Genomic DNA, 16,613 nt, shown 5'->3' with positions numbered 1-16,613 from the left:
TGGAAAGTCCACTGTTGAAGCTGTTATATACAGAGTTTTGCAATAACCGACCGTTTTGGGTTGTGACACCTACTTCACACCACAGAGATACCTGCTTATGCAAAATACATGCCAATGTGCAGTTTATGGCTGACAAGCTAGCGTATCATAGAGTGATACAAAGCAAAAACTCTGACAGGTTGATGGAGACCTTATGCTGTGAAAAGCCAACAAAAGAATGTGCATACAGATTGATACCCATCATATGGGAAATTTGAGTTGAGCATGCCAATTCTCTTGTTTGATCCTTTTTTATGTCAGAATCGAACCAGCTGGCCCGAAGAAGATATTATTACATAAGCAATGCTGTGGTAGTTTACCAAATCATTAATTTTAGTGGAAGGTTAAGTGTTCAAAGGGTGTTGTTTTTAAAAAAGTAGTATTTTCTTTATCTTTGTTGTCAAAAAAACAACAAAAAAAACACCAGTGTTAATTTTTATGTCGTTACCAAAACATGTCATTACCGGAATACATTGTCATTACCGTCACAATACACTTTTTGACAGAAAATGTTGCTTTTTTGTTAACTTGGGTTTTACCTCAATCATTGTGGTAAAGTTTAAATGTCTAAATTTGCATTTTCTGAAATAATATGCATTGCAATTCAAATATTCTCATTAGTATGCAATATTTCATTGTTGAGACAAGGCAATATATTAAAAAGTTAGAGAGAACATGGTGTTAAAATGTATTTTAAATGTACTTACAAATATTTAGAACATGATTCTTAAAGAGCATGTTTTGTACTTACTGGAATGATTGTGAAAACTTTGCTTGTCAAATCATTTTGTATTAAAATCAGTGTTTTGTTTTTGTGATGGTAATGACATTTTACTGTGACAACTTTGAAAAAAGCATCATAATATCAAAATGATCATGAAGTACAGTCAAAGCTATGCTAAGATCTTTGTTCCTGACCAATTGATAAACCTTTTGAAATAGAAAAAACAGAGATTAAAGAACTTTTCTTTTCAAAATTCCAAAAGTCAAAAGTGCCCCGAATTGAAGAATCACCCACACACACACACATATATATATATATATATATATATATATATATATATATATATATATTTGTATTGTTTTTACACTTTTTTGTACGCTTTTTTTTATCCCCAAAAGTCAAAAGTGCCCCGAATTGAAGAATCACCCACACACACATATATATATATATATATATATATATATATATATATATATATATATATATATATATATATATATATTTGTATTGTTTTTACACTTTTTTGTACGCTTTTTTTATCATGCATGTTTGAAATAAAATCTTCAAATCAAATCAATTTCATAATCCACTAGGTTTGGTGTCAAGCACTTTAGGATCATTGTGTTACCGGTAAGTTATGTTATTGTAGTGTTGTACTATACTGCACTTAATACTGCGCTTAATTGTTCTATGTCGCATTTTCTTGTATATTGTATAGATAGAATTTCCGAAAGGACAATAAATTGAAACTAACTAACAGTGAAAAATGTTTTCCTGTTAACTGAAATAATAAAAACTACAGATTAAAAAAATTCCAATACAAAACTAACTGAAACAAAACAGAATTGCATGTAAGATTAACTTTGTTTTTGTTTCGTGTCTTGTTTTTTTTATGTTATAGCTTCATTTTCCTAATAAATTAATTTCATCTAATTGTAATCACTGAAAAGAAAGAATAAAGGGGTTTTGTGCTGCATGGGATTGGTCTTAGATTTTCTGGCAGGTAGATTTTACCTGCCATTGTTTATATTGTGTTTATGTAATAATTGCTCGGGGTTCATGTTCTGGGTCTCTCTGATTGCCTTGTAGTCAGTTTATAAACTTCATGAAAGTTTTAAAAGGCATAAACCTGCTGGTCAAGAACATGCTTAAATTGGACTTCATATTTCAAATTAATGTCAGTATCTTAGTCATAACAGTGGCTTTAGAGAGGGGCCGATGCATAAATGGACGAGTTGAACAAGGACTCAGGACTTTATTTTGACTGTGAATGTAGCTGCTGTCCCTGGAGGATGCAGCTGAATGAAACTTTGTTGTATACTGTACAATGATAATAATAAAGCTTATTATCTTAGTGTAGGATCCATCTCTGACATGGCATGGCATATACTTGATCCCAGGTTTGTGGAGTCAGCCCCCCCAGACCCCCAGCAGCCTCCCTCCCTTCACAAACACACAGCTGCTCTTCTTTTCCTGTTTTCCTGTTTTTCAAACTGAGACACCTGCTTCCACGCTCTGCCCTTCTCACTCTTTATTAAACCTTGTTTGAACCTCATTTAAATTGCTGCAATATTATTTGGTGTAATACGTATCCCAGTCATCTAAAAAAAATTAGAAGTTTTACAGAAAAAAATGATCCGTGCCTCCATCTCCTGGACTGAATTTCACCTACTCGCCATCTGTTTGCCCACTAGTGACTATGGTTTTCTTCGCCTTAAAGAATATAACTACTTCCATAATGCATGTACAATATATCAGGTGGTCTCAGGTTTGAATCCCAGACTAACGCAACTCATCCCAATCTCTGTTCCCCAGCACACCCACAAAACTAGACATAAACACCTCATTATAGGGAAAAAAATGTAAAATTATGGGAACAAGTATGAGTGTTGTGTGTCGGGGAAACACAGATTTGGAACGAGTTGAATGATGAGCCTTAAAAAGTCAAAGTCCATCTCCATATATATATATATATATATATATATATATATATATATATATATATATATATATATACATACACATACACACTGTATGTACACTTCGGGATCACAAAATGTTTCATGTTAAGTGTTTGTAATGTGATATGTATGTAAGTGGTAGTTTAGTCTAATGTGCATGTTGTATTGTTTAGTGTGTATATAAGTGTAAGTGCATGTATGTATTCCTGTCTACTGTATTTATGTTCATTGACCCCTACCATAAGCTGTTGATTCTCCAGGAGACCAATTCACATGTGTGAGTGTGAATAAATCAAACTGTAAAAGCATGAAAAAGGAATAAAAAGTCACATGACACCTGCCACCAGCTGGCCATCAGGGAGTTTTCTGATCCAGACCATTTATTCACAAGTACAGAAATATAGATGGGGAGCGGACCATGTCCCTGCTTCCCCCAGCAGAGCAACAGGTCTTCTCCAGGTCATAATAAGAACAGAAAAATATATTTCCAGACCGACTGCCCTCTTCTGTGCTCTATATTCACATTTTTTGGTCATGGGAATCTGCAGTGTCTTGAGTCCTCTTGCACGTCCGTGTTCTTGTCATCCATCATTCAGCTCTTCATTCTCATCAGAACGAGAAGCTCAGGTAACGTTTCTGCTGGACGCTGTGAAGCTGGGACACATGTATGACACACTAAGGCACTGACGCCAGCTCTCCCTTCTCTTCAGGGGAGTCCAGTGAGGGGAGGGGGCGGGGCGCGGGCTAGCGTCGGGGTTGCAGGCCAGCAGGAATGTTGTGTGTGAAGCCCTGCAGACTTCACGCCATGTTGTCCGCATTAAAAATGGTGTGATGGAACCAGAATTACCTTCCAACGTACTGCAAGATCTTCCAGATATGTTCCGTTTGAAGCACGTGACGTGTTTAGAGCACTACCAGCAGAGGAGAGGCCGCTGAATGAACCTACGCCAGAACACGCGTCTGTAAAAGTCAAAGCTAATTGGAGGTGAAGCTGTCCTGGTCCGCAGGTCTGCTCCTGCAGGGCTCCGGTTCTAGTTGTGGTCCTTGATCCACTGCTCAGTCCACTGGCCGATCTGCTCCAGGTTCTGCTCCAGGTCCTCGGGGGTGTTGCTGGGGAGCTGGTGGACGATCTCCGGCCGGTACGCCTCCATAGCTTCCTCGTAGATGGTCTGGAAGATCTCGCACTGGATGTTGTCCTGCAGCTTCTTCCCCGCGTAGCCCCTGCCGGTCAGAGAGGAAGGACAAGGTCAGTCCTGACCAACACGTGGACGTACAGACACACACGGCCATGTGGGGGAGCTTAAACTCCTGCAGTTAACTGGTTTTCTTCTAAAATGTGTGTGAAGTTACTGCTGGTTCAGCCAGCTATTCATCTAGGGCTGGGGATCCATTCAAATGTCAAGAATCGATTCGATTCAGATTCGATTAGATTCCGATATTGATTTGGGTTAGTGTAATTAAATCGGCAAAATCAGGATCGGCAGATACTGGTAGAGATGCACCGATCAGGATTTTAAGGGCCGATCACCGATCTCGAAAACCAGTATCTTTTTTGCCGATCACAGGGTGAAATCCATAAATTCGTCACTATTCTTGTCTCATGTACACGACACTGACATTGTATTATTAGGTATAAAAATTAGGAGATTAGGTGTAAGACTCGGCGTACAAAGAGTAAGTGTAGCTTAGCTTCAGCTTTCCTGTGGTAATAATTATGTACAACATGTGACCAACACAGACAACAGCAGACATGTCACTCTCTAAAAGTTGATACAAGTTGTAAACTATAAACCTTAGTTTTCCTGTGGAAAGAGGAATTAAATGTTAAAATAAAAATTAATTATGAATTATTAAGCTTTGTGAAAGCTTTAGCGGTAGCATCCGCCGCGTGTGAGGAAACTCTTGTGAGTGAAGCAAAACTCTTCACACTAGAACTCCACATCTCACTGTGAAGCGACTGACACGACTGTCGTCCTGCGTGAGGGTTTGGACTGTAAATAGTCTGGTAAAACTCCGACGGGATTTCATCAGTGAAATATTTAGGACGCAGCAGCGCGCACCGCGGCAGGCAGCGCGCGCACCGCGGCAGGCAGCGCGCGCACCGCGGCTCCAAGCAGCAAACGTGTTTAAACCCGATCTCTTCTACAACAGAAAGCGGCTGATGAGCAAAGCTTATGAATTCATTACCTTACGATGTAGTTCTTTATTTTTCTTCCTGTCGTTTATAAGTCTCTGTTACAGCTGAGTTAGTGCCGTTGCTGCACCTCCTTTTCTTTCTCTGCCTTAGCTGCAGCCAACTTTGAAAACTCAATATACTCCGTGTGAAGAACTTTCAAATGTCTAATAAGCTTCGTTGTGTTGAAATTCTTTTGTAACATTCCTCCTCGTGGTATCTCCTTTGGACACACTTTGCAAAATTTGTTGTCCTTTTCAGACGTTGTAAAACTCCCGCAACGGCGAGGCCGACGCCTCCTAGGGACAGCTCGGTATGAGATGTGGGAACGCCCGCGCGGGCGGGGGTTTGTTGTTGTAAACGTCATCAGATCGGCCGCTCTGAACTATTATTTTCCGATCTCCGATCAAAACCGATAGGGCCATTATCGGCCTGATACCGATCAGGGGCCGATCGATCGGTGCATCTCTAGATACTGGTTTTGGAGATCGGTGATCGGCCCTCAAAATCCTGATGGGTGCATCTCTAAAACAAACACGCAGTGGCGTTTACCTGCTCTCCAGCCGCTCGTACAGCTGGGTGTTGTCTGTGCGGAGGACAAACACGATGTGGAACCAGCGCTCAGGGAACAGGTCACAGCCGTGGTAGTCAACGATCACCCCTCCTTCCCCCATCATCTCCTCCAGCTCGTCCACCACCTGAGGTCAGGAGAACACTTACATCTGACATCCAAATCCTCAAGCCATGGTAGAAACGTGTTACACATGTATTACATGTATTTCTTTTTTGTTCCAGAGATCACGGATGAATTGAACTCACCCTGTCCTCGTCCAAAATAGGACACTGGTATTCTTCATCAAAGCCGTCGTAAAGCTGCCCTGTGGACAGACATCCGGACAAGCTCGGGTTTATAACCGCTCATTTATGACACACAAGCATGTGATGGAGCAGCTGAACAATCCGGCCTTGTAACACGTACGACAAAACAAGGAAAACTGTTTCATTTTTCTTTCTGATTAAGTGTAGAGAAACAAAATACAAAAGCACCCTATAATTTAGTTCAATTCATATTTTATTTCGAGCAATACAACATAACATAAGTGACCTGCGCAGAAAATTAAACAAATACCGTTATCAGGTTTATCAGGTGTAGGTTCAAAATACAAATTAATTTATTAACATTCGAAAGGGAGTGGGAAGAAGAAAACGTATTTAATCCCACCCGTTTCTCATTAACAACTTGACAGATTTTTTTAAGGCTTCCTCCTGTCTCAACATTTAAACCAAAACAATGAACAAAAGACCTATATCAAATTATAATAAAAATTATTCTACAGTTCACCTCACCTAAATTTACACACATTGTGGTTGTGAAATGCAGATGTATTTCACAACCACAATGCGTGGAAATCCAGGAACAATATATATTGTCACCACGGGTAGTTAACTGACATCGCTGACAGGTTTATTTATTTCCCTTAAAAGGAGCATGAGGCTCCTTTTAAGAAATGAGACTCTCTAGCGCCACCCTTCACCACGACGGCCGTTGGGGGTACTGCAGCCAACAGTGAAGCCGGCACGGGAGAACGGGGAGAACGCACATGCAGCGTCATGTGACGTCACATCCACAGGACAGCGCGGGAAATTCAGCCCCAGAATTGCAGCACATTTTGCAGCACACAGCCTGTTCAAGGCAAAGGAGAGATACACTAGAGGAATCATTCTTTTGGGTTTGGAACGCTTCATCTGACATTATTACTAGAAAACTTAAAAACGTATACGAATGTTTTTCATAAATCCTGCCTCGATCCTGCCTCATGCTCCTTTAAGGGATTAATAAAGTATTTTTGAATTTGCATGTCTAGAAGAGATGCCCCTTAAACTCTAAATATTCATCTGCAGTTGAAAGAGAGTGTCTGCTGACGTAACTCAGGGAACATTTTCCAACAGAACTTCCTGCTGCAACAGGAAACGATTACAAAACTCATTCAATAAGGAACTTAAGTAAAGACCATGACAAATTATGTCCATAACTCTCAGTCAGATGTCTAAATGGTACTGCAATCAAGATAATAAAAAGTTAACTACACTTACAGTTGTGCGAAAAATTAGTTTGATGATCTGAAACATTTAAGTGCGGTCCCCACCCCTGGTCATCCCGTTGCTGGCCCCCCTTCTCCTCCCTTTTCTCTCTTTTGTCCTGCAGGTGGTCGTGGGTGGCTTGTAGCTTGCATTACGGAGCACAAGTCTTTCCCTGACCCTGCACCCCAACCTGGGACTTGCTGATTGGGCCGGAGCTTCGGGAGCTGCGTGCTGGCCTGCGGTCCCCACCCCTGGTCATCCCGTTGCTGCTTCCACCTGCCTGCTGTGCTGTTGCCGTCCCTGACCCACCAGTCTGGCCCTCGGCAGAAGGGTCCCCCCTTATGAGCCTGGTCCTGCTCAAGGTTTCTTCCCTCCTAAAGGGGGAGTTTTTCATTGCCACTGTTTGGCTTAAGGTTTTTCTCCCACTATGGGAGTTTTTACCTGCCATTGTTTATGTAATAACTGCTCGGGGGTCATGTTCTGGGTATGGGTCTCTGGAAAGCGTCTAGAGACAACTCTGTTGTATTAGACGCTATATAAATAAAATTGAAATTGAAATTGAAGTGTAACAAACATGCACAAAAATAAGAAATCAGGAAGGGGGCAAACACTTTTTCCCTTTACAAGAAAGTGGTACGTGATTGTTTTCTGTCGGTACAGTCCATCCCTAAATAACTTCAAGGGGTCAGACAGGACGACATAGCGTCAACCGTTATAGGACAACCCAGTTCACCAGGACCTTCAACAACAGCAAAGGCCAAGCGTCAGCAAGTCTTTTAAGTCTTTAAAAAGGATGCTAGACGTTACCTTCCTGGGCCAGGTCTCCTACGTTCACATAGGTCAGCCCGCTCCGCTTGGCCAGCTCCTTTCCTATGGTCGTCTTTCCTACACCAGGGGTTCCTGCAAGTGCACACAAACAGTCCATTTAAAAAGGGAAAGTACACAACAAAAGGGGAAATGGTATTACTGCTTTTTATCAGTGATAAAAACAAGGTTAAAACCAGGAGGCGACATGGACAGATTCTCAGTGTCGTTTTACAGATATGCTCCTACGCCGTCTGACTTCAACAAGCACCAGTCCCTCCTCCTTTACTCCCACCATTGTGGGCAGGTGGAGTCTGAAGTGTATAGAGACAGATGCTGGAGGCCAGAACATCCTCCCGGGACCTGAAGTGGTCCACCCACATCAACTCCGTCAGGAAGAAGCTCAGCAGAGATTAAACTTCCTGCATCAGCCCAGGAAGTTTAACCTCCACAGCAGCTGCTGATCCTTCTACTCTGAATCATCCAGTCTGTTCTCTGCACGTCCATCACTGTCTGGTTCAGATCAGCCACCAAACTAGACAGAATCTCATCACTCATAGAGTTTCAGAAAAACCAATCAATCACCGTGCAATAACAATGATAACAGTAATTATAATAACACAATCATATGCCGTGACAATGCACCTTCCAATAATCATATCTACCTCATTTTGTTGCACCTTTAACTTTATTTAAATTGTGTATATATATATATATATATATATATATATATATATATATATATATATATATATATATATATATATATATATATATATATGTTAATAAGAGCTGTCATTTGTCTATTACCTATTTACTGTACAGTGAGCGATAACAACCGAATCAAATTCCATGTCTTGTCTGACCTGACCAAATAAACGTGATTCTGATTCTGAACATCTGCGCCAGCCAAACACATCACACTGCACGGAGTCCTGCTGCCATCTTCATCATCTTCATCAGCACTGCAGCTCATCCACCTCACTGTGATGTCATGATGATTGACACGACTCATTGTTTAACAACCCCCCCCACTTAGGTTTGCCCCTGCTCTATATATTCACTGTGACCCTGTGTTATCCTCACTGTGTCCCTGTGTTATCCTCACCGTGTCCCTGTGTTATCCTCACCGTGTCCCTGTGTTATCCTCACCGTGTCCCTGTGTTATCCTCACCGTATCTCTGTGTTATCCTCACTGTGTCCCTCTGTTATCCTCACTGTGTCCCTGTGTTATCCTCACTGTGTCCCTGTGTTATCCTCACTGTGTCCCTGTGTTATCCTCACTGTGTCCCTGTGTTATCCTCACTGTGTCCCTGTGTTATCCTCACCGTGTCCCTGTGTTATCCTCACCGTGTCCCTGTGTTATCCTCACTGTGTCCCTGTGTTATCCTCACTGTGTCCCTGTGTTATCCTCACCGTGTCCCTGTGTTATCCTCACTGTGTCCCTGTGTTATCCTCACCGTGTCCCTGTGTTATCCTCACTGTGTCCCTGTGTTATCCTCACTGTGTCCCTGTGTTATCCTCACTGTCCCTGTGTTATCCTCACTGTGTCCCTGTGTTATCCTCACTGTTTCCCTGTGTTATCCTCACGTGTCCCTGTGTTATCCTCACCGTGTCCCTGTGTTATCCTCACTGTGTCCCTGTGTTATCCTCACTGTGTCCCTGTGTTATCCTCACTGTGTTATACTCACTGTGTCCCTGTGTTATCCTCACTGTCCCTGTGTTATCCTCACTGTGTCCCTGTGTTATCCTCACTGTGTCCCTGTGTTATCCTCACTGTGTCCCTGTGTTATCCTCACTGTGTTATACTCACTGTGTCCCTGTGTTATCCTCACTGTCCCTGTGTTATCCTCACCGTGTCCCTGTGTTATCCTCACCGTGTCCCTGTGTTATCCTCACCGTGTCCCTGTGTTATCCTCACCGTGTCCCTGTGTTATCCTCACGTGTCCCTGTGTTATCCTCACTGTGTCCCTGTGTTATCCTCACTGTGTCCCTGTGTTATCCTCACCGTGTCCCTGTGTTATCCTCACCGTGTCCCTGTGTTATCCTCACGTGTCCCTGTGTTATCCTCACTGTGTCCCTGTGTTATCCTCACTGTATCTCTGTGTTATCCTCACTGTGTCCCTGTGTTATCCTCACTGTGTCCCTGTGTTATCCTCACTGTGTCCCTGTGTTATCCTCACCGTGTCCCTGTGTTATCCTCACTGTGTCCCTGTGTTATCCTCACCGTGTCCCTGTGTTATACTCACCGTGTCCCTGTGTTATCCTCACTGTCCCTGTGTTATCCTCACTGTGTCCCTGTGTTATCCTCACCGTGTCCCTGTGTTATCCTCACTGTATCTCTGTGTTATCCTCACTGTCCCTGTGTTATCCTCACCGTGTCCCTGTGTTATCCTCACCGTGTCCCTGTGTTATCCTCACCGTGTCCCTGTGTTATCCTCACCGTGTCCCTGTGTTATCCTCACCGTGTCCCTGTGTTATCCTCACCGTGTCCCTGTGTTATCCTCACTGTGTCCCTGTGTTATCCTCACTGTATCTCTGTGTTATCCTCACTGTGTCCCTGTGTTATCCCTGTGTTATCCTCACTGTGTCCCTGTGTTATCCTCACTGTGTTATACTCACTGTGTCCCTGTGTTATCCTCACCGTGTCCCTGTGTTATCCTCACCGTATCTCTGTGTTATCCTCACCGTGTCCCTGTGTTATCCTCACCGTGTCCCTGTGTTATCCTCACCGTGTCCCTGTGTTATCCTCACCGTGTCCCTGTGTTATCCTCACCGTGTCCCTGTGTTATCCTCACCGTGTCCCTGTGTTATCCTCACCGTGTCCCTGTGTTATCCTCACTGTGTCCCTGTGTTATCCTCACCGTGTCCCTGTGTTATCCTCACTGTCCCTGTGTTATCCTCCCTGTGTCCCTGTGTTATCCTCACTGTCCCTGTGTTATCCTCACCGTGTCCCTGTGTTATACTCACCGTGTCACTGTGTTATACTCACTGTGTCCCTGTGTTATCCTCACTGTGTCCCTGTGTTATCCTCACTGTGTCCCTGTGTTATCCTCACTGTGTCCCTGTGTTATCCTCACTGTGTCCCTGTGTTATCCTCACTGTGTCCCTGTGTTATCCTCACTGTCCCTGTGTTATCCTCACCGTGTCCCTGTGTTATCCTCACTGTGTCCCTGTGTTATCCTCACTGTGTCCCTGTGTTATCCTCACTGTGTTATCCTCACTGTGTCCCTGTGTTATCCTCACTGTGTCCCTGTGTTATCCCTGTGTTATCCTCACTGTGTCCCTGTGTTATCCTCACCGTGTCCCTGTGTTATACTCACTGTGTCCCTGTGTTATCCTCACCGTGTCCCTGTGTTATCCCTGTGTTATCCTCACTGTGTCCCTGTGTTATCCTCACTGTGTCCCTGTGTTATCCTCACCGTGTCCCTGTGTTATACTCACTGTGTCCCTGTGTTATCCCTGTGTTATCCTCACTGTGTCCCTGTGTTATACTCACTGTGTCCCTGTGTTATCCCTGTGTTATCCTCACCGTGTCCCTGTGTTATCCTCACCGTGTCCCTGTGTTATCCCTGTGTTATCCTCACCGTGTCCCTGTGTTATACTCACTGTGTCCCTGTGTTATCCCTGTGTTATCCTCACTGTGTCCCTGTGTTATACTCACTGTGTCCCTGTGTTATCCCTGTGTTATCCTCACCGTGTCCCTGTGTTATACTCACTGTGTCCCTGTGTTATCCCTGTGTTATCCTCACCGTGTCCCTGTGTTATCCTCACCGTGTCCCTGTGTTATCCTCACCGTGTCCCTGTGTTATCCTCACCGTGTCCCTGTGTTATCCTCACCGTGTCCCTGTGTTATCCTCACTGTGTCCCTGTGTTATACTCACTGTGTCCCTGTGTTATCCTCACTGTCCCTGTGTTATCCTCACTGTCCCTGTGTTATCCTCACTGTCCCTGTGTTATCCTCACTGTGTCCCTGACCAAAGACACCCCAAATTGCATAGTTTTAGTCCTCCCACCCCATAATAGTTTTTTCCCCCCTGTTATGTAGGTGTTTTTTTATTGAACACAATTCATAAACAAGAACACACATTTATACAAACTGCTAGTAGAGGAAATACAATACAATATAAGAAAATAGAAAATATTTTGGGAGGTATCATGAACCAGAGACATACAGGACTGTCTCAGAAAATTTGAATATTGTGATACAGTTCTTTATTTCCTGTAATGCAATTAAAAAAACAAAAATGTCATACATTCTGGATTCATTACAAGTCAACTGAAATATTGCAAGCCTTTTATTATTTTAATATTGCTGATTATGGCTTACAGTTTAAGATTCCCAGAATATTCTAATTTTTTGAATTGGATATTTGAGTTTTCTTAAGCTGTAATGAATCCAGAATGTATGACATTTTTGTTTTTGTAATTGCATTACAGAAAATCACAATATTCTAATTTTCTGAGACAGTCCTGTAAGAAAATAGAAAATATTTTGGGAGGTATCATGAACAAGAGACATATACACAAACAATCAGGTAGACATAAGTCAAATTAATAACAAAAAACAGTAAGGCATTTGAAGGCAAATAGCCTCGACATTTCAGAGAGATTAAAATAAAAGATACTTTGATATATCAGCTATTCATTTTTTTGCGGAGTTATTTGACTTAATATTTGTTTTTAGCCCATAATAGTGTGACAGCAGCATGCGGAGCCCCGGCGTGGTGCGGAGCCCGCGGCCCGGAGTCAGCAGCACCAACACCCCCCCAAAAACAGTCCAAATAACGGACACGTGTCCACAAAAAGAAACAAAGATGTATAACGAGCTTGTGGACGGGTGAGCGGGTGTCTGTGCTCACCTGTGAGGAGAATATTGGGTCTCTTCGCCATCCTCATGTCCTCGTGTCCACGTTGCCGTCAGCCTGAGCTTCACGACACTTTTACGACAGTGAGCGGCTGTTGACGTCACCGAGTAGGTGGACACGTTTTTATTTACGGTGCGTCCGAAATGCCATACTAAACAGTATATACTAAAAAGTATACTAAGTTCGGCACACTTTTGAGTAAATATCAGTAGTGTGCATTAATTCGGACGTACTATTAAGAGCACACATGTGACTTCCTGCCGTAGGGGGGGGGGGGGGGGTTGTTACCATGGTAACCTGTCACAGCAGCAGTAGCAGCACCGCTCCGCTCTGCCTCTTTACCGTTTATTCTGGCCCAAACAAAATGAGATTATATATTATTAAATACGAATATTATTATATTATTATATAATAATATTATTATACTTAATATTATAATTTACAAGGGCCTGGGACAAAATATCTCTCCTGGCTGAAATCTGTCATGAGGCCAGAAATATGGTTGGATTATTTTGGTAAAGCTGCAAAGCAAAAAATAAACTCATTGAGATGCAAGGCTTGATTGGACAGACAGTTCCACCTGGTCAGTGCTTTAAGTGGGAAAAAATAAGTGCCGGTACTCTCCCCCTCCAGTCATACAAATATGGGACTATGTAAATTTGTATTTATATTGTGGCGGACACAATAACGGACTTCACCCATCAGGACTGTATGGAAGGGGGCGTGGTCACAAGCGTTTATTGGTTGCTTAGCAACGTGTGTTTGTTTACTGTTATCAACTGGCAGTTGTCAACTGACAGTTCTTCTAGTCAGTTGGATTCCGCTGTCACGGAATAAAGACGTGTTTTACCAACCTCTGGAGTCGAGCCTCATCCTGCCACAATAAATTAGTTTATATTTATATATATATATATATATATATATATATATATATATATATATATATATATATATATATATATACACACACTACTGTTCAAAAGTTTGGGGTCACATTGAAATCTGGAGAATCACATTTGTGGGGTCAATTAAACGCTCAAAATGGCCAGAAAAGGAGAACTTTCATCTGAAACTCGACAGTCTATTCTTGTTCTTAGAAATGAAGGCTATTCCATGCGAGAAATTGCTAAGAAATTGAAGATTTCCTACAACGTGTACTACTCCCTTCAGAGGACAGCACAAACTAGCTCTAACCAGAGTAGAAAAAGAAGTGGGAGGCCGCGTTGCACAACTGAGCAAGAAGATAAGTACATTAGAGTCTTTAGTTTGAGAAACAGACGCCTCACAGGTCCCCAACTGGCATCTTCATTAAATGGTACCCGCAAAACACCAGTGTCAACATCTACACTGAAGAGGCAGCTGCGGGATTCTGGGCTTCAGGGCAGAGTGGCAAAGAAAAAGCCATATCTGAGACTGGCCAATAAAAGAAAAAGATTAAGATGGGCAAAAGAACACAGACATTGGACAGAGGTAGACTGGAATAAAGTGTTGTGGACGGATTAATCCAAGTTTGAGGTGTTTGGATCACAAAGAAGAACGTTTGTGAGACGCAGAACAAATGAAAAGATGCTGGAAGAATGCCTGACGCCATCTGTTAAGCACGGTGGAGGTAATGTGATGGTCTGGGGTTGCTTTGGTGCTGGTAAGGAGGGAGATTTGTACAGGGTAAAAGGGATTCTGAATAAGGAAGCCTATCACTCCATTTTGCAATGCCATGCCATACCCAGTGGACAGCGCTTGATTGGAGCCAATTTCATCCTACAACAGGACAATGACCCTAAACACACCTCCAAATTGTGCAAGAACTATTTAGAGCAGAATCAGCAGCTGGTATTCTATCGGTAATGGAGTGGCCAGCGCAGTCACCAGATCTGAACCCCATTGAGCTGTTGTGGGAGCAGCTTGACCGTATGGTACGCAAGAAGTGCCATCCAACCAATCCAACTTGTGGGAGCTGCTTCTGGAAGCGTGGGGTGCAGTTTTTCCAGATTACCTCAACAAATTAACAGCTAGAATGCCAAAGGTCTGCAATGCTGTAATTGCTGCAAATGGAGGATTCTTTTTGACGAAAGCAAAGTTTGATGTAAAAAAAATCTTATTTCAAATACAAATCATTATTTCTAACCTTGTCAATGTCTTGACTCTATTTTTTATTCATTTCACAACGTATGGTGGTGAATAAGTGTGACTTTTCATGGAAAACACAAAATTGTTTGGGTGACCCCAAACTTTTGAACCTTCATATTTCCGTTTGGCCGTGCATTTTATCCATCCAAGTTATTTCCATCACAACCACGAGCGCGCCCGTATAGCTCAACTGGATGAGCAGGCGACTTGCGTACAACGAACGCTGGTTCGATTCCAGTTGCGGCATATTTTGCACCCACTTCCTACAAGTCTGTCTTTCACTGCACCTATCAAATAAAGTTGCAAGAACCGCATGACACCGGCCAAAGAGCGAGCCGCGGGTTGGCCAAGCGCGCCTTTACGTCTGTACGGCAAGCTTTGAGCATCAAAACACCTTAATCAACAAATCCAACCTGTAGACTTTGGGGACATCGGGGGGAGTTACTGACTGATGGGGAATCTGGGAAGAACAGTACCGGTACGCGCCGCACACAGTAAATAATTTCCGGTACGCTGATGGGTACAATTTAGAAGTGCCGGTACTGCGTACCGCTCCGTACCGGCCCACTTAAAGCACTGCACCTGGTGAAGATGAAATATCACGTATGTTGCGCTGCTTTGGCCTACTTGACATACTGGCACTATAAGATAAGATAAGATAAACCTTTAATAGTCCCACAGAGGGGAAATTTGCAGTTTACAGCAGCAAAGGGGATAGTGCAAAAACAAGAGGCAACAATAGAAAAGTAATAACACAGTAATAATAATAACACACTATGAACAGTAAACTGGTATATACAATAATAATAATAATAATACTAAGAAAAATAATTAATAAGAAATACTAGTATATAAAAAGATAACAGACGGATATTTACAGATGGATATTTACATAATTGCACGTTGCAGTGAATGAAAGATATTGCACATTATTTCCCTTATGTACATTTATTGTCAGGTTGTATGTGGTCTACTGTGCTGGTGCTGGTTGTGTAGTCTCACAGCTGCAGGGAGGAAGGACCTTCTGTAGCGCTCCTTTACACATTTAGGGTGAAGGAGCCTGTCGCTGAAGGAGCTCTTCAGCGCTCTGATGATCCTTCATGGGGTGGGAGTCCTTCTCCATCATGGATGACAGCTTAGCCATCATCCTCCTCTCTCCCACCACCTGCACTGTGTCCAGAGAGCAGCCCACGACAGAGCCGGCCCTCTTGATGGTTTTGTCCAGCCTCCTTCTGTCTGCAGCTGTGATGTTGCTGCCCCAGCAGACCTCATAAAAAATGGCTGATGCCACCACAGTGTCATAAAATGTTTTCAGGAGTGTTTCCTGCACACCAAAAGCCCTCAGCCTCCTGAGCAGATAGAGTCTGCTCTGGCCTTTTTTGTGGAGTGCAGAGGAATTAGTAGTCCAGTCCAGTTTATTGTTGAGGTGAACACCCAGGTACTTATAAGATGACAACATCTCAATGTCCTTTCCCTGGATGTTCACCGGTGTCGGGGGGGATTTATTACACCTGCGGAAATCCACCACCAGTTCTTTAGTTTTCCCCGTGTTGATCTGGAGGTGGTTCTGCAGGCACCAGTCCACAAAGTCCTGGGACAGTTCTCTGTACTCGCTATCAGAGTCTAAATGTACAAAATGGCCGCCGAGGGCAGAAGTGGTTTGTTGGGCTCCATTCAGGCCCTTTGTGTTTCACAAATAATTGTACTCTTGCTTCTTGTTTGGACCTATAATGTTTTAGCACATGATGGTACTTTGACCAATCTGCCAATAAGTGAACCTGGCAAGCTCTACATGTTTGGACATGGACACAGCACGCTTTACTCCACATGGTTCT

The 16,613-nt window shown here is 43.0% G+C and overlaps 2 protein-coding genes across 2 annotated transcripts in view; both read right to left on the bottom strand.

Annotated features, from left to right (window-relative positions):
• The window catches only part of ube2l3b (ubiquitin-conjugating enzyme E2L 3b), a 189,632-nt gene that overhangs the window by 50,213 nt on the left and 122,806 nt on the right, over positions 1-16,613 (bottom strand). The window lies entirely within an intron of this gene.
• Positions 3,066-12,792, bottom strand: ak6 (adenylate kinase 6). The gene is made up of 5 exons (XM_061730187.1): positions 12,646-12,792; positions 7,787-7,879; positions 5,717-5,775; positions 5,450-5,595; positions 3,066-3,945 (listed from the first exon to the last, which is right to left on the bottom strand). Exons 1-5 carry the CDS (start codon positions 12,680-12,682, stop codon positions 3,756-3,758), a joined length of 525 nt encoding a protein of 174 aa, XP_061586171.1. The 5' UTR covers positions 12,683-12,792; the 3' UTR covers positions 3,066-3,755.

This window comes from Cololabis saira, chromosome 9, assembly GCF_033807715.1.
Source record: "Cololabis saira isolate AMF1-May2022 chromosome 9, fColSai1.1, whole genome shotgun sequence".
In the NCBI taxonomy this organism is placed as follows: Eukaryota; Metazoa; Chordata; class Actinopteri; order Beloniformes; family Belonidae; genus Cololabis; species Cololabis saira.
The sequence above is the reverse complement of the archived record's forward strand: the minus strand, read 5'-3'. Positions and strand labels throughout refer to the sequence as shown.

What these genes read in the sequence shown, in the direction of transcription:
- ak6 (XM_061730187.1), bottom strand. Translation starts at nt 12,682, where the DNA reads ATGAGGATGGCGAAGAGACCCAATATTCTCCTCACAG. An exon ending in AGGAGACCTGGCCCAGGAAG is followed by an intron (nt 5,776 to 7,786) that starts GTAACGTCTAGC and finishes GTCTGTCCACAG; the next exon opens with GGCAGCTTTACGACGGCTTT. An exon ending in TACGAGCGGCTGGAGAGCAG is followed by an intron (nt 3,946 to 5,449) that starts GTAAACGCCACT and finishes TCTGACCGGCAG; the next exon opens with GGGCTACGCGGGGAAGAAGC.